General features: G+C 48.2%; 1 protein-coding gene across 1 annotated transcript in view; it reads right to left on the bottom strand.

The window, feature by feature from the left end:
* Positions 1–23191, bottom strand: part of BCAT1 (branched chain amino acid transaminase 1) — a 77464-nt gene extending 54273 nt beyond the window's left edge. Inside the window, exons 1-3 of the mRNA XM_038771452.1 lie at positions 23113–23191; positions 19234–19305; positions 1916–2116 (exon numbers count right to left, since the gene is read on the bottom strand). Of these exons, the coding sequence (XP_038627380.1) occupies positions 1916–2116; positions 19234–19305; positions 23113–23172 (333 nt within the window). The 5' untranslated portion in view covers positions 23173–23191. The remainder of the gene's footprint in view (positions 1–1915; positions 2117–19233; positions 19306–23112) is intronic.
* Positions 23192–25282: the final 2091 nt, after the last annotated feature.

The following is a 25282-nucleotide window of genomic DNA, read 5'->3' as shown; positions in this document are numbered from 1 at the left end:
ATTATATTATTCGAGGCTCAGGCATTTAGCAAAATATTAACGGTCCTGGCTTCTGGTTGTTCCCTTGGTGCTTCTCATTAAATGACCTCGTGGTAGGCAGGGAGCATGTCCCCCAGCTCATTCATTCATTCGTTCATTTCATCGTATTTATTGAGCGCTTACCGTGTGCAGAGCACTGTACTAAACGCTTGGGAAAGTAAGATCAAACAATAAGCAGACACGTTCCCTGCCCGCGACGAGCTTACGGTCTCGAGTTTACAAGAGTGTACAGTCAACAACAACCAGCTCTGTTGTAGAGGACTCTCCCAAGCGCATGGTACGCGCTCAATAAATAGCACTGATTGATTGGACCTAACCTTCAGTAACTTTCACAGGGGAGGTTGGAAACTTGAGATCACCTTGATAATAATAATAATTCTGGTATTTGTTAAGTGTTTCCTATGTGCCAGGCACTGTACTAAGGTCAGGGGTGGAGACAAGCAAATCAGGTTGGACACAATCCCTGTCCAATGTGGGGTTCACACCCCATTTTACAGATGTGGTGACTGAGGCCCAGGGAAGTGAAATGACTTGCCCAAAGTCACCCAGCAGACAAGTGGCGGAGCTGGGATTAGAATTGATGTCTTTCTGGCTTCCAGTCTCCGTCTCTATCCACTATGCTATGCCGCTTCTATCCCAGCACTTAGAACTGTCCTTGACATCTAGTAAGTACATAAAAAATACGATTTAAAAAAAAGGAAATGTCAATTCAGATTTCTTCCGGCTCTTGTCAACCCGCTCGGCAATTTCTTCAATACATATTCAAATACGTACTAAACTGGGCTCTGCCCCGTGCCGGCTTACTGACGTTGGGCAAGTCATGGAACTTCTCTGGGTCTGTTTCTTTATCTGTAAATTGTACATTTTCTCCCTCAACCAAACATCAATCATTGGGATTTACCGATTGCTTTTTGTGCTCAAAGCACTTTACAAAGCAATAATAAAAATAATAATAAGTGTGGTACTTGTTAAGGGTTTACGAAGTCTCAACAACTGCTCTAAGAACTGGGGTGGATCCAAGCAAATCAGGTCGGACACAATCCCTGTCCCACATGGGGCTCACAGTCTTAATCCTCATTTTACAGAGGAGGTAACTGATGCCCAGAGAAGTGAAGTGACTTGTCCAAGGTCACACAGCAGAGACGTGATAGAACCAGGATTAGAACCCAGGTCCCCGACTCCCAGGTGCCTGCTCTACCAATAGAGTTGGTAGATAAGCGCTTAGTAGTAATAATAATAATAATGATGGCATTTATTAAGCTCTTACTATGTGCAAAGCACTGTTCTAAGCGCTGGGGAGGTTACAAGGTGATCAGGTTGTCCCACATGGGGCTCATACTCTTCATCCCCCTTTTACAGATGAGGTAACTGAGGCCCAGACAAGTTAAGTGACTTGCCCGAAGTCACACAGCTGACAACTGGCAGAGCCAGGATTTGAACCCATGACCTCTGACTCCAAATCCCACGCTCTTTCCACTGAGCCACGCTGCTTCTTTGCTTACAGTGCTCTGCACACAGTAAGCGCTCAATAAATACGATTGAATGAATAGATACAGTTCCTGTCCGCAAGGAGCTAACAGGCTCTTAGACTGTGAGCCCCATGTGGGACAGGGACTGTGTCTGATCGGATTGTCTTGGACCAATCCCAGCACTTAGCACAGTGCTGGGCACATGGTAAGCGCTTCATACACACCACCATTATCAGTTATTATTAGAACTTAAAAGGCACATTCCAAAAATAAGATCATCCAAGAAATCAGTTAAAACGTGACCGAAATCTTGCAAGGACCCCTCTCCGTAGCGACCGCGGACACACGTGTCCGATGCATGTTTCTTTTCTTCCCCCCTCCACCCCTCGCCCCACTGCTGCCCTTACTTCCACAGCATAATGCAGAGCTGATGAGCCAGGGTGCAACGAAAGATTCTCCAGGGGTCTGATGTGAGGCTTCTCCCATCCGGATTCCGAAGACCACTCGATGGTCAGCATGTGGTCGGTGAAAACGGTCCCGAAAACCAGGCTCTCTGGGTCGGGCTTCTCCTTCAGAACGGTGGCTGGGGTGATCAGCAGATCTTTGGCCTGACGGAGGGAATGGGGGAGAAAGAAAAATGCATTCTGAGTCGCGACTGTCGAGCCCTTGGGGAGTTTCCAGTGGACGCGTGACAGGAGGCCGGAATCTCTGGGCACTGCTAGGAATTCTGGCAAGGGAGTGGTGATCCCTAGCCCAGCCCTCCTTTACCACTGAAAAAGTGGTCAGTTCATTCATTCAATCGTATGTATTGAGCGCTTACTGTGTGCAGAACACTGTACTAAGCACAAATTGGCAACAGATAGAGACGGTCCCTACCCAACGGGCTCACAGTCTGGAAGCGGGGCTCACAGAGAAGCAGCGTGGCTCAGTGGAAAGAGCACGGGCTTTGGAGTCAGAGGTCATGGGTTCGAATTCCGGCTTGTCAGCTGTGTGACTTTGGGCAAGTCACTTAACTTCTCTGTGCCTCAGTTACCTCATCTGTAAAATGGGGATGAAGACTGTGAGCCCCATGTGGGACAACCTCATCACCTTGTATCCCCTCCAGCGCTTAGAACAGTGCTTTGCACATAGTAAGTGCTTAACAAATGCCATTAAAAAAAAAGAGAGACAGACAACTAAACAAAACTGTATTTGGCCTGGGACAGCAGGTCAGCCCTGAAAAAGGAAAAGGAGTCACAGAACCCTAAACCTGTTCTACTTGGTCTCTCTGGGCACCATTTTGATCGCCCTCATGAAACTTTCCGTCAACCCAAAGATCGATCAATGGTATTTATTGAGCTTTATATTGAGCTTTTGCTGCTTTATAGAAGCAGTGTGGCCTAGTGGAAAAAGTCCAGGGCCTGGGAATCAGAGGATACCTTGCATACCTGCTGTGTGACCTTGGGCAAGTCACTTCGCTTCCTCTGTGCTTCTGTTCCCTCATCTGCAAAATGGGGATTCAATCCCTCTTCTCCCTCCCTCCTCCTTACATTGGGAGCTCCATGAAGGAACTGATGATCTTGTATCAACCCCAGGGCTTAATTCAGTCCTTAGCACACAGTAAGTTCTTGACAAATACTATTACTCTGTCAATATTAGTAGTAGTAGTATTGGGAGCTCCATGAGGGAACTGATGATCTTGTATCAACCCCAGGGCTTAATTCAGTCCTGAGCACACAGTAAATTCTTGACAAATACTATTACTCTGTCAATATTGGTAGTAGTAGTATTGGGAGCTCCATGAGGGAACTGATGATCTTGTATCAACCCCAGGGCTTAATTCAGTCCTTAGCACGCAGTAAGTTCTTGATAAATATAATTACTCTGTCAATATTAGTAGTAGAAGTATTACTTCCTTTGTGCAGAGCACTGTACTAAGCACTTGGGCAAACAGACACTTTCCCTTGAGGACCAGGACAGTTGGTCTAGCTTCTGCTGTATTCTCCCCAGATGCTTAGCACTGTGTTTTGTGCTCACTAGATCCTTGATAAATTTCAGAGATAGACTTGATCAGTGGAAGGCAAAATAAAAAATAAAAAATAAAAATCAATGACGGGGTTAAGCACTGTGCCTCCAAAAACGTAAATATGTACATAAATACTGTGGGTGCAGTGATGAGTACTCAAAAGCTCAGTAGATATGGACTCAATAATAATAATAATAATTGTGGCATTGCCAGGCACTAAACACAGCACTGGGATGGATAACAAGTAAATCGGGCTGGACACAGTCCCCGTCCCACAGGGGGCTCACAGTTTCAATCTCCATTTGACAGATTAGGGAGCAGAGGCCCAAAGAAGTGAAATGACTTGCCCAAGGTCACTCAGCAGACAAGTGGCAGAGCTGGGATTAGAACTCAGGTCGTTCTGACTCCAAGGCCCGGCCTCTATCTACTAGGCCGATGTTTCTGATCACTTCCCTCTCCAATGATGGGAACAGTTATTTTAGCCCATTGCATTTGGAATTCCTCCTAATTGTTCTCCATGTCTGTCTACTGTGCTCTTTCTACCTAGATTGGGAGCCTCAAGAATGGACACTGTCCATGTCTGATCTGATTATCTTATATTTACCCCAACGCTAAGCACAATGTCTAGCACAGAGTAAGCACTCAGTAAGTACACTGAATATTACTGCTACAATGAGTATTACTACTACTACTACTACTGCTACTACTACTACTGCTACTACTTCTACTACTACAAATGGGACTGGGTAAGAGCAAACATCACTTTACCTGTGTCTACAATTCCTTTTTTTTTTTTCAACTCTGTCCCAAAACTCTTATCTGAAAGTGTAAATCTCTGCATCCTTGGGGCAGTATCGAAAGGTTCATCTGAATAAGATAGGTCGAGAAATCAAAAGGTGATTTTGTCGATAGGACAATGGCGGACTTTAGGCGACGTACTAATATTTAAAACATGCCCCTCAGACTGTTTGAAAGCATTGTTCCCAGCTCCCCAGGGGCATTTCTGCTGTTTCTGTCTGGTAACGTTTCCTGTCCAACCCGAAGGGAGATTCGGTTTCCTTCCCAAAGCTCCCCATCTAAGTGCCAAACCAGTAGGGATGAAAAGGAATGTCGTTATTGACATCGATATGCTTTGTCCGGTGGATGAAACAAAGCCATATCAGTGTTGTATCAGAAGCACAATTTAAACAATAGAAAGGAAAAAAGGAAATATGGAGGAAATAGCTGGGTCATCAAATAACTTAGGCTTTTACTTCCACCTACGCGGGAATTCGTGTGTGTATCAGTACTCTCTTCGCAGTCGCTGGAAAAGATTTTCTACAGTGAAATTTGGGCCGGTGAAATTGAAGTCAGTCAATCATTCGATCGTCTCCACCTGATGCTCACTATGTGCCGAGCACTGTGCCAAGCGCTTAGGAGGGTCTGGTGCAACAGAAGTAGCTGACACGTTCCCTGCCCATGTCAAGCTAACGGTCTAGAGTCGGTGTGTAACCAGGGCTGACTGTGTGCAGAGCGCTGAGCTGAGCGCTTGGAGGAGCACGATAGGGTCAGTAGGTCCGATCTCTACCCTCAAATTGCTTCCAATCACAAATTCATTCATTCAATCATATTTATTGAGTGCTTACTGTGTGTAGAGCACTGTACTAAGCGCTAGGGAAGTACAAGTCGGCAACATATAGAGACGGTCCAAAGTGTGTTCTCACTCCGACTTCAACTCTGAGTCCCACACAGGTCATCATCATCATCAGTGACCTTACCTCATCAATCATCAATCATATTTATTGAGCACTTACTGTGTGCAGAGCACTGTACTAAGCGCTTGGGAAGTACAAGTCGGCAACATATAGAGACGGTCCCTACCTAACAACGGGCTCACAGTCGAGAAATGCGGAGTAGAGCCATCTACTCTCGCACAGCTACTACAGGCGACGACAAACCCATCTACATGAGAAGCAGCAATGGCGTAGTGGACTCCGCTGCTGGACTAGGCAGGTTCTAATCCCAGCTCCGCCACTTGTCTGCTGTGTGACCTCGGACAAGTCCCTTCACTCCTCTGGGCCTCAGTGTCCTCGTCTCTGTAAAATGGGGATTGAGACTGTGTCCAACTTGATTTGCTTGTATCTACACCAGTGCTTGGTACAGTGCCTGACACATAGTAAGCACTTAACAAATACTATCGTTATTATTACCTACCTTTTGCACATTTATTGTGGTCTTTATTGAGTACTTACTGTGCGCAAGCCCTGTGCGAAGCACAAGAGAAAAATACAGTAGAAGCCTGGCCTCTCTGTGAGGACCCCCAGAACAGGAGAATCACGGCTCCCAACTCTGTGTTCATTCAATTATTATTATTATGATTATTTTTATTATTATTTATTGCCTCCGTGTCCACTCAATTCTTATTAATATCATTACTACTATCATTATTACTACTACTGCTATCATTATTGTATTCATTAAGCACTTTACTATGTCAAGTACTGTTCTAAGCACTGGGGCAGACACGTTTGATTCAGCCCACTATTGGGTAGGGACTGTCTCTATATGTTGCCAACTTGTACTTCCCAAGCGCTTAGTACAGTGCTCTGCACACAGTAAGCGCTCAATAAATACGATTGATGATTGATGAGGTAAGGTCACTGATGATGATGATGACCTGTGTGGGACTCAGAGTTGAAGTCGGAGTGAGAACACACTTTGATGCCCCATTTTACAGATGAAGAATCCAAAGCCCAGAGAAGTTAAATGACTTGCCCAAGGTCACACAGCGGGCGGGTGGCGGATTCAGGGTTAGTCAGAGGACTCTCAGGCCCGGGCTCTTTCCACTAGGCCCAAGCTGCTTCCCATCTTGGTCTTTCCACTGACAAGGCTGAGGAGGAAACTGGGTACGCTGTGCCAACAGGAGAGAAGACCATGAGCCCCATGTGGGCCAGGGACTGTGTCCAACCGGATTATTTTATGTCTACCTCACCGTGCTTGGCATCTAATAAACGCTTAACAAATGCCCAGTTCTCACTGTTACTAGAAGGTTTTCGCGAGCCCGGAGAGCAATTGCTGATCTGGTTGCCAGTATCTCCGACCCGAGTGGCTGTCTATTCACCAGACGGTAACAGGACAACCCCAAAGTACGACAGATGTGAAATGGTGGCCTCACGGGAGTGACGTCCTGTGGGGAAATCTGCCTCCATAGACATCGGCTTCCTGTTGCGGTGACAACTCTGTCAAAGAACCACTCACTGAGTCGTCAACATGTCACTCGGAGCCCCGAGAAAACGTAGAGTGAGACTGACTCAAAACGAGCGATTCTCATTCTTCCTTGACCTCATCTCTCTTCCCATCTGTGTCCAACTCCTCTTTATCTTAAGCACTGACTGCTCTGACTCTGCTACTAGCCATTTGCCCCGAGAAATGATTCATTTGTTTTATTCCTTTATTCACTCATTTCTCCCTTTCTCTCCTCCTCTGACCCGCCCCCAACCACCATTCAACTCAGAGCCACAACACTGCTCAACTTAGTCTTGACATAGCTCCTCTCCTCCTTCTCCTCTTTCCCTCACACCATGCTGAGCCCAAACCCTGGCCCCAGCCTCGTTAGCCTTTAAATTTTTTTTTGTTATTCATTCATTCATTCATTGAGTGCTTACCTTGTGCAGAACACTGTATTTATTCATTCATTCAATCGTTGAGCACTTACTATGTGCAGAGCACTGTACTAAGTGCTCGGGAAGTACAAGTTGGCAACATAGAATCAGTCCCTACCCAACAACGGGCTCACAGTCTAGAAGGGGGAGACAGACAACAAAACACAATATGTGGACAGGTGTCAAGTCATCAGAATAAATAGAAATAAAACTAGATGCACATCATTAACAAAATAAATAGAATAGTAAATATGTACAAGTAAAATAAATAGAGTAATAAATCTGTACAGACATATATACAGGTGCTGTGGGGAGGGGAAGGAGGTAGGTTGGGGGGATGGGGAGAAAGAGAGGAAAAAGTTGGCTCAGTCTGTACTAAGTGCTTGGGAGAGTACCATACCACAATAATCAGACAGATTCCCTGCCCACAAAGAGCTTACAGTCTGGGACGGGGAGAAAGACATGAACAGAAATAAATAAATGACAGATATATAAATAAGTGCTGTGGGGTTAGGAGGGGGGGATGAAAAAAGGGAGCAAGTCAGGGTGAAACAGAAGGGAGTGGGAGGAGAGGAAACTGGGGGCTTAGTCAAGGATGGCCTCTTGGAGGAGATGGGCCTTCAAAAAGGCTTTGAAAGCAGGGAGAGTCATTGTCTGCCAGATTTAAGGAGGGAGGGCATTCCAGGCCAGAGGCAGGATGTGGGCGAGGGGTCAGAGGTGAGACAGATGAGATGGAGGGGCAGTGAGAAGGCTGGAATTAGGGGAGCAGCATATGTGGGCTGGGTTGGAGTAGGAGAGTAGCGTGATGAGGTAGGCGGGGCTAGATGATTGAGTGATTTAAAGCCAATGGTGAGGAGTTTTTGTTTGGTGCGTAGGTGGATGGGCAACCACTGGAGATTCTTGAGGAGTGGGGTGACATGTCCTCGACAATTTTGTAGAAAAATGACCCAGGCAGCAGAGTGAGGTATGTACTGGAGTGGGGAGAAACAGGAGGCTGGAAGGTCAGCAAGGAGGCTGATGCGGTCATTCAGGCGGGATAGGATGAGTGATTGATCATAGGAGTATTATGGTTGTTTTGATGGAGAGAAAAGGGTGTGTTTTAGTGATATTGTGAAGGTGAGACCGACAGGATTTAGTGATGGATTGAATATGTGGGATGAATGAGAGAAAGGAGTTAAGGATGATGCCAAGGTTATAGGCTTGTGAGACAAGAAGGCTGGTGGTGCCAACTACAGTGATGGGAAAGCCAGTGGGAGGACAGGGTTTGGATGGTAAGGTAAGGAATTTTGTTTTGGACATGTTAAGCTTGAGGTGACGGGAGGACATCCAAGTAGAGATGTCTTGAAGGCAGGAGGAAATGTGAAACTGCACAGAGGGAGGGAGATCAGGGCTGCAGATGGAGATTGGGGTATCATCCACATGGAGGTGGCAGTTGAAGCCATGGGAGCAAACGAATCCCCCAAGGGAATAGGTGGAGGTGGAGAATAGAAGGTAAGCCCAGTGTGGGCAGGGATTGTCTCTCTTTGTTGCTGACCTGTACTCTCCAAGTGCTTAGCACAGTGCTCTGCACACAGTATGCGCTCAATAAATAAATTTGAATGAATGAAGGGGACCCAGAACTGAACTTTGAGGGACCCCCACATTTAGGGGGCAGAAGCCAGAAGAGGAGCATTATGGGCAGCGTTGTCTCTCTTTATTGTTGTATTGTACTTTCCAAGCACTTACAAGCACTTAGTACAGTGCTCTGCTCTCAGTAAGCGCTCAATAAATATGATTGATTGAATGACTGAACGAGCTCATGAAGGAGACTGAGAATGAATGACCAGAGAGAAAAGAGGAGAACCAGGAGATGACAGTGCCAGCTATTTGTTAAGTGCTTAATATGTGCCAGGCACTGTTCTAAGCGCCAAGGTGGATACAAGGTTGTCAGGTTAGACATACTGTCCCTGTTAATAATAATAATAATAATAATAATAATAATAATAATAATAATAATAATGGTATTTGTTAAGTGCTTACTATGTACCAAGCATTGTTCTAAGCACTGTGGTAGATACAAGATCATCTGGTTGTCCCATGTGGGGCTCAGAGTCTTATTCCCCATTTTACAGATGAGGTAACTGAGGCACAGAGAAGTTAAGTGGCTTCCCAAAGTCACTCAGCAGACAAGCGGTAGAGCCGGGATTAGAACCCACGTCCTCTGGCTCCCAAGCCCGTGCTCTTTCCACTAAGCCACACTGCTTCTCTAAAATGGGGATTAAGACCAGGAGCCCCATGTGGGACAGAGACTGTGTCCAACCTGACAAACTTGTATCTACCCCAGTGCTTCGTACAATGCCTGGCACATAATAAACACTTTACAAATGCCATCAAAAAAAAAAAAAAATCCAGTATTTTATACGTTCAGGAGTCCACATGGAGCTGCCAGTCTTTGTCCCTATCTTACAGATGGTAGTCAATGAAGCACAGCCAAGCGCTTATTATGTGCCAGGCACAGTACGAAGTGCTGGGGTGGAAATAATCAAATAGGGTTGGACATAGTCCCTGTCCCACATGGGGCTCACAGTCTCAATCCCCATTTTACAGAGGAAGTAACTGAGGCCAAGAGTAATGAAGTGACTTACCCAAAGTCACACAGCAGACAAATGGCAGAGCGGGGAATAGAACCCGCTGTTGGGTAGGGACCGTCTCTATATGTTGCCAACTTGTACTTCCCAAACGCTTAGTACAATGCTCTGCACACAGTAAGCGCTCACTAAATACGATTGAATGAATGAATGAATGAATGAATGCAGGACCACTAGGCTATGTTCCTTTTGGAGAGGGCGAATAGATGGGGAGAGTTGGAGAGAGCCTTTTGGGCTGTGCTCCCCTTTCTGAAATCCTGGGACACATTCCACATCTGCCACTTTGCTTCTACCTCTGGTAGTGGAATAGCTGACAAAGGCGAGACTTTATGGGACACATCATCCATTTTGTTCAAAAAGTACTACTCTATTTAATGGATTCTAATGTAGACTTCCCAAAAAAGAATAAGCTGCCATTATGAGGGCAAAAGGAGACATCAAATAGCAAGCAGCATCCTGGGTGAGCATTTTTACGTGATTTAAAGTTATAAGCTCACTCACGGATCATCCGACTCTCTCAATCCCTGACCCAGACACAAAAACAAAGCACAAAATCCCGAACGTTTAAAATACTGGAATTTTTTTTTATGCCATTTGTTAACCGCTTACTCTGTGCCCGGCATTGTACTAAGCACTGGGGTAGATGCAAGATTGTCGGGTTGGACACAGTTCCTGTCCCACATGGGGCTCCGGGTTTTAATCCCCATTTTACAGATGAGTCACAGAGAAGTGAAAGGACTTGCCCGAGGTCACGCGGTGGGCAAGTGGTGGAGCGGAGATTAGAACCCAGGTCCTTGTGACTCCCATTCTGAGGCTTTAACCATTAGGCCATACTGCTGATGCTGATTTGTCATTCCACACAGCACCACACCTCTAATCATTCTAATTATTCTAGAAGCAGCCTGGCCTAGTGGCCAGAGCCCGGGACTGGGAGTCTGAAGATCATGGGTTCTAATCATTCAGTCGTATTTACTGAGCGCTTACTGTATGCAGAGCACTGTACTAAGCGCTTGGGAAGTACAAGTTGGCAACATATCCCAGCTTGCCACTTGTCTGCTGTGTGACCTTGGGTGAGTCACTTCACTTCTCTGCCTCAGTAACTTCATCTGTTAAATGGGGATAAGATCGTGAGCCCCATGTGGGACAGGGGACCCTGTCTGACCTGATTACCTTGTAGCCACCCCAGTGCTTAGAACAGTGCTTGACACATAGTAAGTGCTAAACAAATACCACACTATAATTGTATTATTATCAATATTATTATTTATAAGAATTATTATTACTATCATTATTAATTACCGATGCCGTAATTATTATTATCACGTAAATCTAAAGCTGATTTTGAAAGACTTCTGTTTTGTAGAAACTGGCACGTGATCCCACTACATCTCAAGCTCCTTGAGGGCAGGGATCATCATCATCATCATCAAACGTATTTATTGAGCGCTTACTATGTGCAGAGCACTGTACTAAGTGCTTGGGAAGTACAAATTGGCAACATATAGAGACAGTCCCTACCCAACAGTGGGCTCACAGTCTAAAAATCTTTCTGGCAGCTCTGTTGTATTGTCCTTTCCCAAGTGCTTAGTACAGTGAGCCTGTTGTTGGGTAGGGACCGTCTCTATATGTTGCCAACTTGTACTTCCCGAGCGCTTAGTACAGTGCTGTGCACACAGTAAGCACTCAATAAATACAATTGAATGAATGAATGAATAAATGCTCAATAAATACCATCAATTCATTGATTGAAGGGCCAGCAGCATCTGTGTGCTCTGAACACAGTAAGCGCTCAGTAAATACGACTGAATGAATGAATGAATCTTCCATTATCACTAAGTGACACTGCCACTAGACTGACAGCTCCCTGTGGTCAGGGAAACACGGCTACCAATTCTGTGATACTATACTCTCTCAAGCACCGAGTACAGCCGTGTGACTCAATGGAAAGAGCCGGGCTTAGGAGTCAGAGGTTGTGGGTTCTAATCCCAGCTCCACCACTTGTCTGCTGTGTGACCTTGGGCAAGTCACTTAACTTCTCTGTGCCTCAGTTCCCTCATCTGTAAAATGGGGATTAAGACTGTGAGCCCCATATGGGACAACCTGATTACCTTCTATCTACCCCAGCGCTTAGAATTGTGCTTGGCACATAGTAAGCACTTAACAAATACCACTATTATTATTATTATTATTATTACAGTGCTCTGCATACAATAAGCATTCAATAAATACAATTGTCTGATTCATTCATCCAATCATATTTATTAAGTGCATACTATATGCAGAGCTCTGTACTAAGCACTTGGGAAAGTACAATACAACAGTAAACAGTGACAATCCCTGCCCACAACAAGCTCAAGTCTAGAGGAGGGGAGACAGACATCAATACAAATAAACAGACATCAATATAAATAAATAAAATGGCAGATATATACATAAGTGCTGTGGAACGGGGAGAAGGGGAAAGAACATATGATCATGAAAGATCAATCACAGGATCTTTTTATGAAAGAGCAATGATAGGAGCCTATGATTAATTGAGGCCAGGGATGATGTTTGGCGTAGTGAAGCAGCACGGCTTAGTGGATAGAGTGCAGAGCTGGGAGTCAGATGGTCATGGGTTCTAATCCGCTCTCCTCCACTTGCCTGCTGTGTGACCTTGAGCAAGTCACTTCCCTTCTCTGTGCCTCAGTTACCTCATCTGTAAAATAGGGATTGAGACCGTGAGCCCCCCGTGGGACAGGGACTGTATCCAACCTGATTTTTTTGTATCCTCCCCACTGCTTAGTTCAGTGCCTGGCATAAAGTAAGCACTTAACAAATACCACAATTATTACTGTCATAATTATTTGAACTCCCTCAAGCAATCAGTAAAGTTCTCCGCACAGATTAGGTGCCCTATAAATACTGTTGATTGATTGATTAATGGCAAGTATTGCCTTGGGAAAAGCCAATACCAAACTATCCAAGACCATTACCCCAAGTGGTTTTCAGAGAACTTGTATGGAAATTTTACCAAATCCACTGAAACAAGAATAATATCTTTGAGTAATATGAATGCTTCTCTCCGATCTTCATATATTCATTCATTCAATCGTATTTATTGAGCGCTTACTGTGTGCTGAGCACTGTACTAAGCACTTGGGAAGTACAAGTTGGCAACATATAGAGACGGTCCCTACCCAACAGCGGGCTCACAGTCTAGAAGGGGGAGACAGACAACAAAACAAAACATATTAACAAAATAAAATAAGTAGAACAGTAAATATGTACGAGTAAAACAAATAGAGTAATAAATCTGTACAAACATATATACAGGTGCTGTGGGGAGGGGAAGGAGGTAAGATGGGGGGATGGAGAGGAGGACAAGGGGGAGAGGAAGGAAGGGGCTCAGTCTGGGAAGGCCTCCTGGAGGAGGTGAGCTCTCAGTAGGGCCTTGAAGGGAGGAAGAGAGCTAGCTTGGCGGATGGGCAGAGGGAGGGCATTCCAGGCCAGGGGGAGGACGTGGGCCGGGGGTCGATGGCGGGACAGGCGAGAACGAGGTATGGTGAGGAGGTTAGCAGCAGAGGAGCGGAGGGTGCGGGCTGGGCTGGAGAAGGAGAGAAGGGAGGTGAGGTAGGAGGGGGTGAGGTGATGGACAGCCTTGAAGCCCAGGGTGAGGAGTTTCTGCCTGATGCTTAGGTTGATTGGTAGCCACTGGAGATTTTTGAGGAGGGGAGTAACATGCCCAGAGCATTTCTGCACAAAGATGATCCGGGCAGCAGCGTGAAGTATAGATTGAAGTGGGGAGAGAGACAGGAGGATGGGAGATCAGAGAGGAGGCTGATGCAGTAATCCAGTCGGGATAGAATGAGAATGGCAGTTTATTTTATTGCAATTATCTGTATCTGTCAACTGACAAAGTAAAAGCAAGATGAGAGTATAAAAAAGTTCAATTTTTAAAGTTCAAGGGAACTATGCAAAACTATGGATTTTTCAGTCACATCACTGAAAAAAGATAATAGATGACTACTTTAAGATCTGCTTCCTTTTTCAAACTATTTAATCTTTTTTGTATTTCCTTCGTAAGCGTTACCAAACATCAAAGCACGGTTCACATAAAAAGAGATTTTTCTCCTGTATAATGAATCAGTGTCCTCAGAGGCTCCGATTATTTTATTCATTTTCCATGCTGAATGTTTAATTCCACGTACTTCTGGAAAAACCTGGCACGTCACAAAGACTGGATTATGAAATGACTGAATAAATAAAGCAGGAGGAGTGAGAAATAACAACTTTTTTGCCAAGACTCATAGTGAGGTGGACTACTGCTTGTGGAAAGCCCCAAGAAAGATGCAAAAAATCCAGGGAATACACTCCCTGCCCACACCGGGCTTACATTCTACCCAATAAAAGAACTTGATATATGTCACTGATTGACTGACTAGGAGGTAGGGAGAGCAGCTGAGGAAACTGAGGCCCAGACAGGGTCACTTCCTTGCCCGAGGTCACACAGCAGAACCACGGCAGGGTTGGAAAGATCCAACCAGGCCCTGTTACCTCTCGTTTTCTTTCCCATTACCCTATGCCTTTCCACTTTGCAAACCTTTTGCAATTCTGTCTACCTGGGGATTTTAATGTCCTTTTATGTCATTTATTCATTTCTATTAATGTCTATATTCCCATCTAGACTGTAAGCTCCTTGTGGGCAGGGAATGTGCCTGCATATTGTTGTATTGTCCTCTCCCAAGTGCTTAGTACAGCACTCTGCACATGGTAAGTGCTCAATAAATATCATTAACCCACTTTACTGACTGACTGACTGAATGACTGGAAACTTCAAAATATTGAATCCTCCACTAACCTGAAATGACCTTTGTTTACTAATTTCACCGTTACCTCATACGGCTTTAGGCACTGATCTTTTTCCACTAATAATAATAATAATCGTGGTATTTCTTAAGGGCTTTAATCTGTGCCAAGTCATGTACTAAGCGCTGGGCGGATACCATTCAACTCGATGAGACACTGTCTGTGAACCACAAGGGGCTCACAGTCTAAGGAGGAGGAAGAAGGATTTAATTCCCATTTTACAGTTGAAAAAATTGAGGCACAGAGAAGTTAAGTGTCTTGCCTGAAGTTACACAGCAGGCAACCGGCAGAGTCAGGATTAGAACTACAGCAAAGCCAGAAATGTGGTTTACTCTACATTGTCAGGCTGATAATAATAATACAATAATAATTATTATTATAACCATAATTGCAGTATTTATTACACTGCACAGAAGCAGCATGGCTCAGTGGAAAGAGTGCAGGCTTGGGAGTCAGAGGTCATGGGTTCAAATCCTGCTCCGCCACTTGTCAGCTGTGTGACCTTGGGCAGGCCACTTAACTTCTTTGCGCCTCAGTTACCTCATCTGTAAGATGGGGGTTAAGACTGTGAGCCCCAAGTGGGACAACCTGATCACCTTGTATCCCCCCCCAGCACTTAGAACAGTGCTTGGCACATAGTAAGCACTTAACAAATACCACCATTATTATTATTATTATTGTTGTTAAGTGCTTACTATGTGCCAGGCACTATTCTAAGAGCTGGGATGGATACAAGCAAATCGGGGTGGACACAGTCCCTGTCCCATGTGGGGCTCACAGTCCTCATCCCCATTTTACAGATGAGGTCACTGGGGCACAGAGAAATGAAGTGGCCTGCCCAAGTTCAGACAGCAGACAAGTGACTGAGCTGGGATTAGAACCCAGGTCCTCTGACTCCCAGGCATGTGTTCTTTCCCCTAGGCCACACTGCTTCTCAGTCTGTTAAGGGGTCAGAGCCAATAGAAATAACAGAATACTCTATTAAATCCTTATTTAACCGTTCCCCAACTACATCAGCTTTAAAAAAAAAAAGCAGCTCTAACACTAGTGAAATGTTCTTAATACAGTTCAGCTCCTCTCCTTCTACCCCTTCGTGTGGGCAGGGATAGAAGGAGAATCAATGCACTCAATAAATACCAATCAGCTTCTGCATTCATTTCCCTCTGCTCTCAGGTTTTCAGCTAGTTCACTGCCTACTATCAATCAATCAATCAATCAATAGCATTTATCGAGTGCGTAGTGTATGCAGAAAACACTACTAAGTTTTTTGGGAGAGGACAACAGAACAGTGTTAGAACAGAGACAATAGAACAAAGTTGGTACACTGATCCCTGTACTTCCCAAGCGCTTAGTACAGTGCTCTGCACACGGTAAGCGCTCAATAAATATGATTATTTTATTTATTTTATTTTGTTAGTATTGGTTTTGTTCTCTGTCTCCCCCTTTTAGACCTTCTAGACTGTGAGCCCACTGTTGGGTAGGGACTGTCTCTATATGTTGCCAATTTGTACTTAGCAAGCGCTTAGTACAGTGCTCTGCACATAGTAAGCGCTCAATAAATACGATTGATGATGATGATGATGTGAGCCCACTGTTGGGTAGGGACTGTCTCTATATGTTGCCAACTTGTACTTCCCAAGCACTTAGTACAGTGCTCTACACACAGTAAGCACTCAATAAATATGATTGATTGATTGATTGATTGAATGAATGGATGAATCCCTCAAGGAGCATAAAGTCCAGAGGAAATCAGATATTAAAACAAATTCCAGAGGTGTATTTCATTCAGTCATTCAATCGTGTGGCTTAGTGGCAAGAGCACGGTCTTGGGAGTCATAGGATGTGGGTTCTAATCTCGCCACTGCAACTTGTCTGCTGTGTGACTTTGGGCAAGCCACTAAACTTTTCTGTGCCTCAGTTATCTCATCTGTAAAATGGGGATTGAAACTGCGAGCCCCACGTCAGGCGACCTGATTACCTTGTATCTACCCCAGTGCCTTGAACAGTGCTGGGCACATAGTAAGTGCTTAACAAATACCATCATTAAATATTTAGGAGAAGCAGCGTGGCTCAGTGGAAAGAGCACGGGTTTTGTAGTCAGAGGTCATGGGTTCAAATCCTGGCTCTGCCAATTGTTAGCTGTGTGACTTTGGGCAAGTCACTTCACTTCTCTGGGCCTCTGTTACCTCATCTGGAAAATGGGGATTAAGAGTGTGAGCCCCCCCAGGGGACAACCTGATCACCTTGTAACCTCCCCAACACTTAGAACAGTGCTTTGCACATAGTAAGCGCTTAATAAATGTCATTATTATTATTTATTAATTTATTTATTTATTGAGAGCTTACTGTGTGCAGAGTACTGTACTAAGTAATAATAATAATGGCATTTATTAAGAGCTTACTATGTGCAAAGCACTGTTCTAAGCGCTGGGGAGGTTACAAGGTGATCAGGTTGTCCCACAGGGGGCTCACAGTCTTCATCCCCATTTGACAGATGAGGGAACTGAGGCCCAGAGAAGTGAAGTGACTTGCCCAAAGTCACACAGCTGACAAGTGGCGGAACCGGGATTTGAACCCACAACCTCTGACTCCAAAGCCCGGGCTTTTTCCACTGAGCCACGTTGCTTCCCTAAGTGCTTGGGAAGTACAAATCGGCAACATATAGAGACGGTCCCTACCCAACAATGGGCTCAGAGAGAAAATTTCACTGTGGTTAGAGCTGAGTTTCTAGGGATGGGGTATTCTGTCATTATACAGCTGATGCAATCAGGAATGAACATTTCTCCATTCATGTGATACAGGGGTTAATGCATTCTCTCCAGATGATTTAGCCACTAAACATAGAAGCAGCGTGGTCCAGCAGAGACAGCAGGGGATTGGGAGGGATTCTAGTGCCGGCTCTGCCCCTTGTCTGCAGTGTGACCTTGGGCAAACCACTTCATTTCCCTGGCCCTCAGTTCCCTCATCTGGAAAATGGGATTTTAAACCTGTGAGCCTCATAGAAGAAAATGGACCCTGTCCAATCTGATTAGCTTGTTATTTCATTCATTCGGTCACATTTATTGAGCGCTTACTGTTTGCAGAGCACTGCACAAAGCTCTTTGGGGGAGTACCTTGTACTAATAATGATAATACACAGCGTGGCTCAGTGGAAAGAGCCCGGGCTTTGGAGTCAGAGGTCATGGGTTCAAATCCCGGCTCAGCCACTTGTCAGCTGTGTGACTTTGGGTAAGTCACTCAACTTCTCTGTGCCTGAGTTACCTCATCTGTAAAATGGGGATGAAGACTGTGACCCCACGTGGGACAACCTGATCACCTTGTAACCTCCCCAGTGCTTAGAACAGTGCTCTGCACACAGTAAGCACTTAATAAATACCATTATTATTATTATTAAGCGCTTACTATGTGCTGAGCACTGTTCTAAGCGCTGAGGTAGATACAAGGTAATCAGGTTGTCCCACGTGGGGCTCACAGTCTTAATCCCCGTTTTACAGACGAGGTAACTGAAGCCCAGAGAAGTAAAGTGACTTGCCCAAGGTCAGACAGCAGACAAGCGGAGGAGCAGGGATTAGAACCCACGTCCTCTGACTCCCCAGCACGTGCTCTTTCCACTAAGCCATGCTGCTTAACAACATGCTGCTTTAATAATAAACAGACACATTTCACATCACAGTCTTTTAGACTGTGAGCCCACTGTTGGGTAGGGACTGTCTCTATATGTTGCCAATTTGTACTTCCCAAGCGCTTAGTACAGTGCTCTGCACATAGTAAGCGCTCAATAAATACGATTGATGATGATGATGATGATTTCCAGTTCTCAATGAGCTTACAGTCTAGGATTATTTTTTTAGCGCTTAGAACAGTGCTTGGCCCATAGTAAGTGCTAAACAAATACCACGATTATTATTATCTACCCAGTACTTAGTACAGTACCTGCCACATAGTTACTGCTTAATAAATACCACTAAAAAAATACATTCATTCATTCATTCATTCAATGGTATTTATTGAGCACTTACTGTGTGCAGAGCACTGTACTAAGCACTTGGAAAGTACAATTCGGCAACACATAGAGACAGTCCCTACCCAACAACTGGCTCACAGTCTAGAAGGGGGAGACAGACAGCAAAACAGAACAAGTAGGTGTCAGTACCATCAAAATAAATAGAATCCAAAGAAACCAAAAACATATAGGCAGCCAAACCTTCCTCGTCCCCCTCTCCATCCCCCCCATCTTACCTCCTTCCCTTCCCCACAGCACCTGTATATATGTATATATGTTTGTACATATTTATTACTCTATTCATTTATTTATTTATTTTGCTTGTACATATCTATTCTATTTATTTTATTTTGTTAGTATGTTTGGTTTTGTTCTCTGTCTCCCCCTTTTAGACTGTGAGCCCACTGTTGGGTAGGGACTGTCTCTATATGTTGCCGATTTGTACTTCCCAAGCGCTTAGTACAGTGCTCTGCACATAGTAAGCGCTCAATAAATACGACTGGTGATGATGATGATGAACGAGCAAGTTCAGTCGAACGAGTGGGTAAGAAGCACTCTTGAGGCAGAAATGTTCAAGCCCTCGCTTCGGCCAGCATCTTACCTTGAAGGTGTCTTGAACTCTCTGTATCCCTCCATTCCCTGCACAACCCACTGCGCATTCAGGATGACAGCCCTGACAAAAAAAAAAAGAAGTCTACGTCAAAAGATGGCCTCGTGCAAATAAATGGGGATCCGACCTAGTCCGTCATAAATATTGAGACCCATCACTCTTGGCTGGGGTCACCTCTAAATCCTGACCCTTTTTCTAATCTCCTAACAGAGACAAATTGGAGGAGAAGAGAAGCAGCGTGGCTCAGTGGAAAGAGCACGGGCTTTGGAGTCAGAGGTCATGGGTTCGAATCCCAACTCCGCCGCATGTCAGCTGTGTGATCTTGGGCAAGTCACTTAACTTCTCTGGGCCTCAGTTACCTCATCTGTAAAATGGGGATTAAGACTGTGAGCCCCCCGTGGGACCTGATCACCCTGTGTCCTCCCCAGCGCTTAGAACAGTGCTTTGCACATAGTAAGCGCTTAACAAATGCCAATTATTATTTCCTTTTTAGACTGTGAGCCCACTGTTGGGTAGGGACTGTCTCTATATGTTGCCAATTTGTACTTCCCAAGCGCTTAGTACAGTGCTCTGCACATAGTAAGCGCTCAATAAATATGATTGATGATGGAGGAGAGGAGGAGGAGGAGCAGGAAGAGGTGGGAGAGCATGTGGTAGAGTTAAACCAGGCTGACCAGTTTGCCCCTAACTGGAAGCAAGTCACAGCATGGCCCGGCAGACAGAGCCCAGGCCTGGGAAACAGAGGACTTGGGTTCTAATTCCAGTTCTGCCATTTCCCACTGTGTGACCTTGGGAAAGTCAAGTCGCTTCTCTATGCTTTAGATGCCGCCTCTATAAAATGAAGATCAAGACTGTGAGCCCCATGTGGGACAGGATCTGTATCCAAACCTGATTAACTGGTATCTACCCCAGCACTTAGTACAATGCCTGGCATGTGGTAAGCACTCAACAAATACCGTTAAAAAAAAAAAAAGAGGTAGGGATTGCCCTTCCTTTTCATTCATTTGTTCATTCAATCTTATTTTTTGAGTGCTTACTGTCTGCAGAGCACTGTAGTAAGTGTTTGGAAAGGACAATACAGCAATAAGGAGAGACAATCCCTGCCCACAGTGGGCTCACATTCTAGAGGGGGAGAGAAGGACATCAATGAAAGTAAACAGGCATCAACATAAATAAATAGAATTATAGATACATACATATATTCCTTTACCTTCTGGGTTTGCATCCTGCCCCCAGCTGTTGGGGGCAGGGAAGTGGGGGGGATGTGGGTCTTTCTGCCCCTGATGGGGTGGGAATTGAGTGTTTACTGTGTTCAGAGCACTGTACTAAGCAGTTGGGAGAGTCCAGTGGAACAATACATGGCCCCTCTGGGCCGGTCAGGGCCCTGTTGGGCAGTGAAGCTCCAGGACTGGGTGGAGGATAAGGGATAATTGTTTGAGGGGATGTCATTGTCCTCCTCATCATATCATTGTGGTGGTCCTGGTGGTCATCACTACCTCCTTCAGAGGAGGCTGGCCAGGACTGGGGGCCAGGAGATCGAGGGTCAGCCATGAGACCCTGGGGGCTGGCGGAGGGGGCTTTAATCATAAGACTAGGGGTGGGATTTGTTAAGCGCTCACCACAAGCCAGGTGCTGTACTAAGCGCTGGGGTGGGCCCTAGCATATCGGGTTGGACCGAGGCCCTGTCCCCCAGTGGGGCTGCCAGTTTCCATCCCCATCTGACAGAGGAGGGAACTGAGGCCCAGACGAGTGAAGTGACTGGCCCAAGGTCACCCAGCAGAGGAGTAGGGGAAGTGAGGTGAGAAGCCGGGTCCTTGGAGTTCCCAGCCCCGGGCTCTCTCCACTAGGCAGAGTGGCACAGTGGAAAGAGCTCGGGCTTTGGAGTCAGAGGTCATGGGTTCAAATCCCAGCTCCGCCAATTGTCAGCTGTGTGACTTTGGGCAAGTCACTTCACTTCTCTGGACCTCAGTTACCACATCTGTAAAATGGGGATTAAGACTGTGAGCCCCCCCATGGGAAAACCAGCTCACCTTGTAACCTCCCCAGCGCTTAGTACAGTGCTTTGCACATAGTAAGCGCTTAATAAATGCCATTGTTATTATTATTATTGTTAGGCCATGTTCCTTCTCCATGAGACAGTGGGGGGCGGGGGGGGGCGGGGGCGGTTGGTGGAACGATGGGAGTCGGGGGCATTTCGGGGGGAGATGGGGGAGGGGTTGGGGGGCGGTGGAGGAGGAGGAGGAGGATGGGGGGCTGGGGTCAGTGTGATGATGGAGGAGGAGGGGGAGGAGGAGGATAGGGGTTGGGGGTCGGTTGGTGGTCAGTATGGAGGAAGAGGAGGGGGACTGAAGGGGTGGGGCGAGGATGGGGTGGGGGGAGGTTAGTTGGTGGGGAGAGATTCATTCATTCATTCATTCAATCGTATTTATTGAGCGCTTACCGTGTGCAGAGCACCGTACTAAGCGAGATGGGGGGCTGGGGGGTCGGTGATGAGATGGTGGGGGCTGGGGAGGTTGGTGGGAAGATGGGGGGGCCGGGGGGTGGTTGGGGGGAGATGGGGAGAGCTTGGGGGGCGGTGGAGGAGGAGGAGGAGGAGGAGGATGGGGGTTGGAAGGTAGGTTGAGGGTCAGTGTGGTGAAGGAGGGGGATTGAAGGGGGCAGGGGGAGGAGGATGGGGGGCGGGGGTCGGTTGGTGGGAAGATGGGGGTCCGGGGGCGTTTGGGGGAGATGGGGAGGGGCTGGGGGCAGGTGGAGGAAGAGGAGGAGGAGGAGGATGGGGGTTGGGGGGTCGGTTGGGGGTCAGTATGGTGGAGGAGGAGGGGGACTGTACTTCCCAAGCTCTTAGTGCAGTGCTCTGCACACAGTAAGCGCTCAATAAATATGAATGAATGAATGAATGAATGAATGAATGAATGAATGAATGAATGAATGAATTGAAGGGGACGGTGGGGAGGATGGGGGAGATGGGGGAGAGTGAGGAGGAGGATGGGGGGTCGGGGAGAGGTTGGCGTGTTGAGATGGGGGTTGGGGGGCGGTGATGAGACAGTGGGGGCTGAGGGGGGAGGTTGGTGGGAAGATGGGGGTCGTGGGATGTTTGGGGGGGAGATGGGGGAGGGTGTGGGGCCGGTGGAGGAGGAGGAGGAGAAGGAGGAGGATGGAGACTGGTCAGCGTGGTGGAGGAGAAGGGGGATTGAAGGGGGCTGGGGGGAAAGTGGAGGGTCGGGGGAGGTTGGGGCAGAGATGGGGAGGGGCTGGGGGGCGGTGGGGAGGAGGAGGAGGAGGAGGAGGAGGGTGGGGGGTCGGTTGGGGGTCAGTGAGGAGGAAGGGGGGGACTGAAGGGGGCGGGGGGGAGGATGGGGGGCCGGGGGGGCGGTTGGCTGGGGGGCGGGGAGGAGACGGTGGGGGCTGGGGGGGGAGGGCTTGGGGGGGGTGAGGAGGAGGAGGAGGAGGATGGGGGTTGGAGGGTCGGTTGGTGGGAAGATGGGGGTCGGGGGGCGTTTGGGGGGGGCGGCGCTGGAGGAGGAGGAGGAGGAGGAGGATGGGGGGCGGGGGGCGGTTGGTTGGTGGGGAGAGATGGGGCTTCGGGGGGCGGTGATGAGACGGTGGGGGGGGGAGATGGGGGAGGGTCGGGGGGCCGGGAGAGGAGGAGGAGGAAGAGGAGGAGGAAGGGGGGTCGTTGGCGGGGGGTGGGGGGGGGGAGATGGAGAGGTGGGGAGGAAGGGGGCGGGGGGCCGTTGGAGGGAGGAGGGGGATTGAAGGAGGGTGGGGGGCGGAGGAGGAGGAGGAGGAGGAGGGTGGGTCGGGGGGCCGGGGGGGGGCTGGAGGGGTCTGGGGGCGGGCGGAGGTGGGGGGGGGGGCTGTTGCGGTTACCTGTCCCCAGCGGGCTGCGGGAGCGGGGCCGGAACCGGGGCCCGGCGGGGACGAGGCCATGCTGCGCCCACCCTGCGCCCCACGCTGCGCCCCACCGGGCTCGGGGGCCTCGGGGGCCTCCGGGGGCTCGGGGCCCTCGGGGGGGGGGGGGGGGCAGCGCGCTCTGCGGAGCAGGCCGAGCAGCGGCAGGACCAGGACCAGGACCAGGACCAGGACGACGAGGACGAGGAGCAGGACGACGACGACGACGAGGACGACGAGGACGACGAGGAGGAGGAGGAGGGTCCCCCGCGCGCACACACACACACACGGACACACACACACACGGACACACGGACACACGGACACACCCACGCAGACACACATGCACACACATCCCCGGTGTCCCCGCCCCTCGCCCCTCCCCTCTTTCACGGAGGGGGTCAGGACCCCATCCCCCTACAATCAATCAATCAACCAATCGTATTTATTGAGCGCTTACTGTGTGCAGAGCACTGTACTAAGCACACACACACCCACACCCACCCACACACACAAACACCCACACACACATACCCGTCCTGCGGGCATCCCCGGGCACCGATGCCTACCTCTTCCCCCCTCGCACCCCCCAGCAAGTCACTTCACTTCTCTGGGCCTCAGTTTCCTTATCTGTAAAATGAAGATGAAGACTGTGAGCCCCCCGTGAGACAACCTGATCACCTTGTAACCGCCCCAGCGCTTAGAACGGTGCTTTGCACATAGTAAGCGCTTAATAAATGCCATTATCATCATCATCATCATCATCCTCCTTCTCCTCCTCCTTCTCCTCCTCCTCCTCTTCCTCTTCCCCTTCCTCCCCTTATCCTTCTCCTTCTCCTCTTCCCCTTCCCCTTCCTCCCCTTCTCCTTCTCCTCCTCCTCATCCCCTTCCACTTCCTCCCCTTATCCTCCTCCTCCTGCTCCCCCTCCATTCCCTTCCTCCCCTCTCCTCCTCTTCCCCTTCTCCTTCCTCCCCCTCCTCTTCCTCCCCTTATCCCCTTCCTCTTCCTCCCCTTATCCTCCTCCTCCTGCTCCCCCTCCTTTCCCTTCCTCCCCTTCCTCCTCCTCTTCCCCTTCTCCTTCCTCCCCCTCCTCTTCCCCTTCCCCTTCCTCCCCTTATCCTCCTCCTCCTGCTCCCCCTCCTTTCCCTTCCTCCCCCTCCTCCTCCTCTTCCCCTTCTCCTTCCCCCTCCTCCTCCTCTTCCCCTTCTCCTTCCTCCCCCCTTCCTCTTCCCCTTTCCTCCCCCTCTGCTCCTGCTCCCCCTCCTCCCCTTCATTCATTCATTCAATCGTATTTATTGAGCGCTTACTGTGTGCAGAGCGCTGTACTGAGCGCTTGGGAAGTACAAGTCGGCAACATATAGAGACGGCCCCTACCCAACAACAGGCTCACGGTCTAGAAGGGGGAGACAGACAACAAAACAAAACATGGAGACAGGTGTCAAAGTCGTCAAAACGAATAGAATTCCTCCTCCTCTTCCCCTTCCCCTTCCTCCCTTCCTCCTCTTCCCCCTTCCTCTTCCCCCCCTTTCACTCATTCATTCATTCAATCGTATTTATTGAGCGCTTACTGTGTGCAGAGCACTGTACTAAGCGCTTGGAAAGTACAAGTTGGCAACATATAGAGACGGTTCCTACCCAACAACGGGCTCACAGTCTCTTCTCCCCCTTCCTCCCCCTCCTCCTCCTCTTTTCCCTTTTTCCCTTTCCTTCTCCCGTTCCCCTTCCTCCCCTTCCACCCCTTCCTTTCTCCTCCTCCTCCTGCCCCCTCCCCTCCTCCTCCTCTTTTCCCTTTTTCCCTTTCTTCCCCTTCTCCCGTTCCCCTTCCTCCCCTTCCACTCCTTCCTTTCTCCTCCTCCTCCTCCTGCCCCCTCCCCTCCTCCTCCTCTTTCCCCTTTTTCCCCTCCTGCCCCCTCCCCTCCTCCTCCTCTTTCCCCTTTTTCCCCTTCTTCCCCTTCTCCCCCTCCTCCCTACCTTCTCCTCCTCTCCCCCTTCTTCCCCTTTCTCTCCCTCCTCCTTCACCTCCTTCTCCTCCTCCTCCTCCTCCTCCTCCTCCTCCTCCTCCTCCCCCTCCTCCTCCTCCTCCTCCTCCTCCTACTCCCTTCCATCTCCCCTCCCAGAGGGTAGACCCTGGCCCACCTCCCGCCCCAC

The sequence above is a fragment of the Tachyglossus aculeatus genome, chromosome 2 (genome assembly GCF_015852505.1).
Source record: "Tachyglossus aculeatus isolate mTacAcu1 chromosome 2, mTacAcu1.pri, whole genome shotgun sequence".
In the NCBI taxonomy this organism is placed as follows: domain Eukaryota; kingdom Metazoa; phylum Chordata; class Mammalia; order Monotremata; family Tachyglossidae; genus Tachyglossus; species Tachyglossus aculeatus.
The sequence above is the reverse complement of the archived record's forward strand: the minus strand, read 5'-3'. Positions and strand labels throughout refer to the sequence as shown.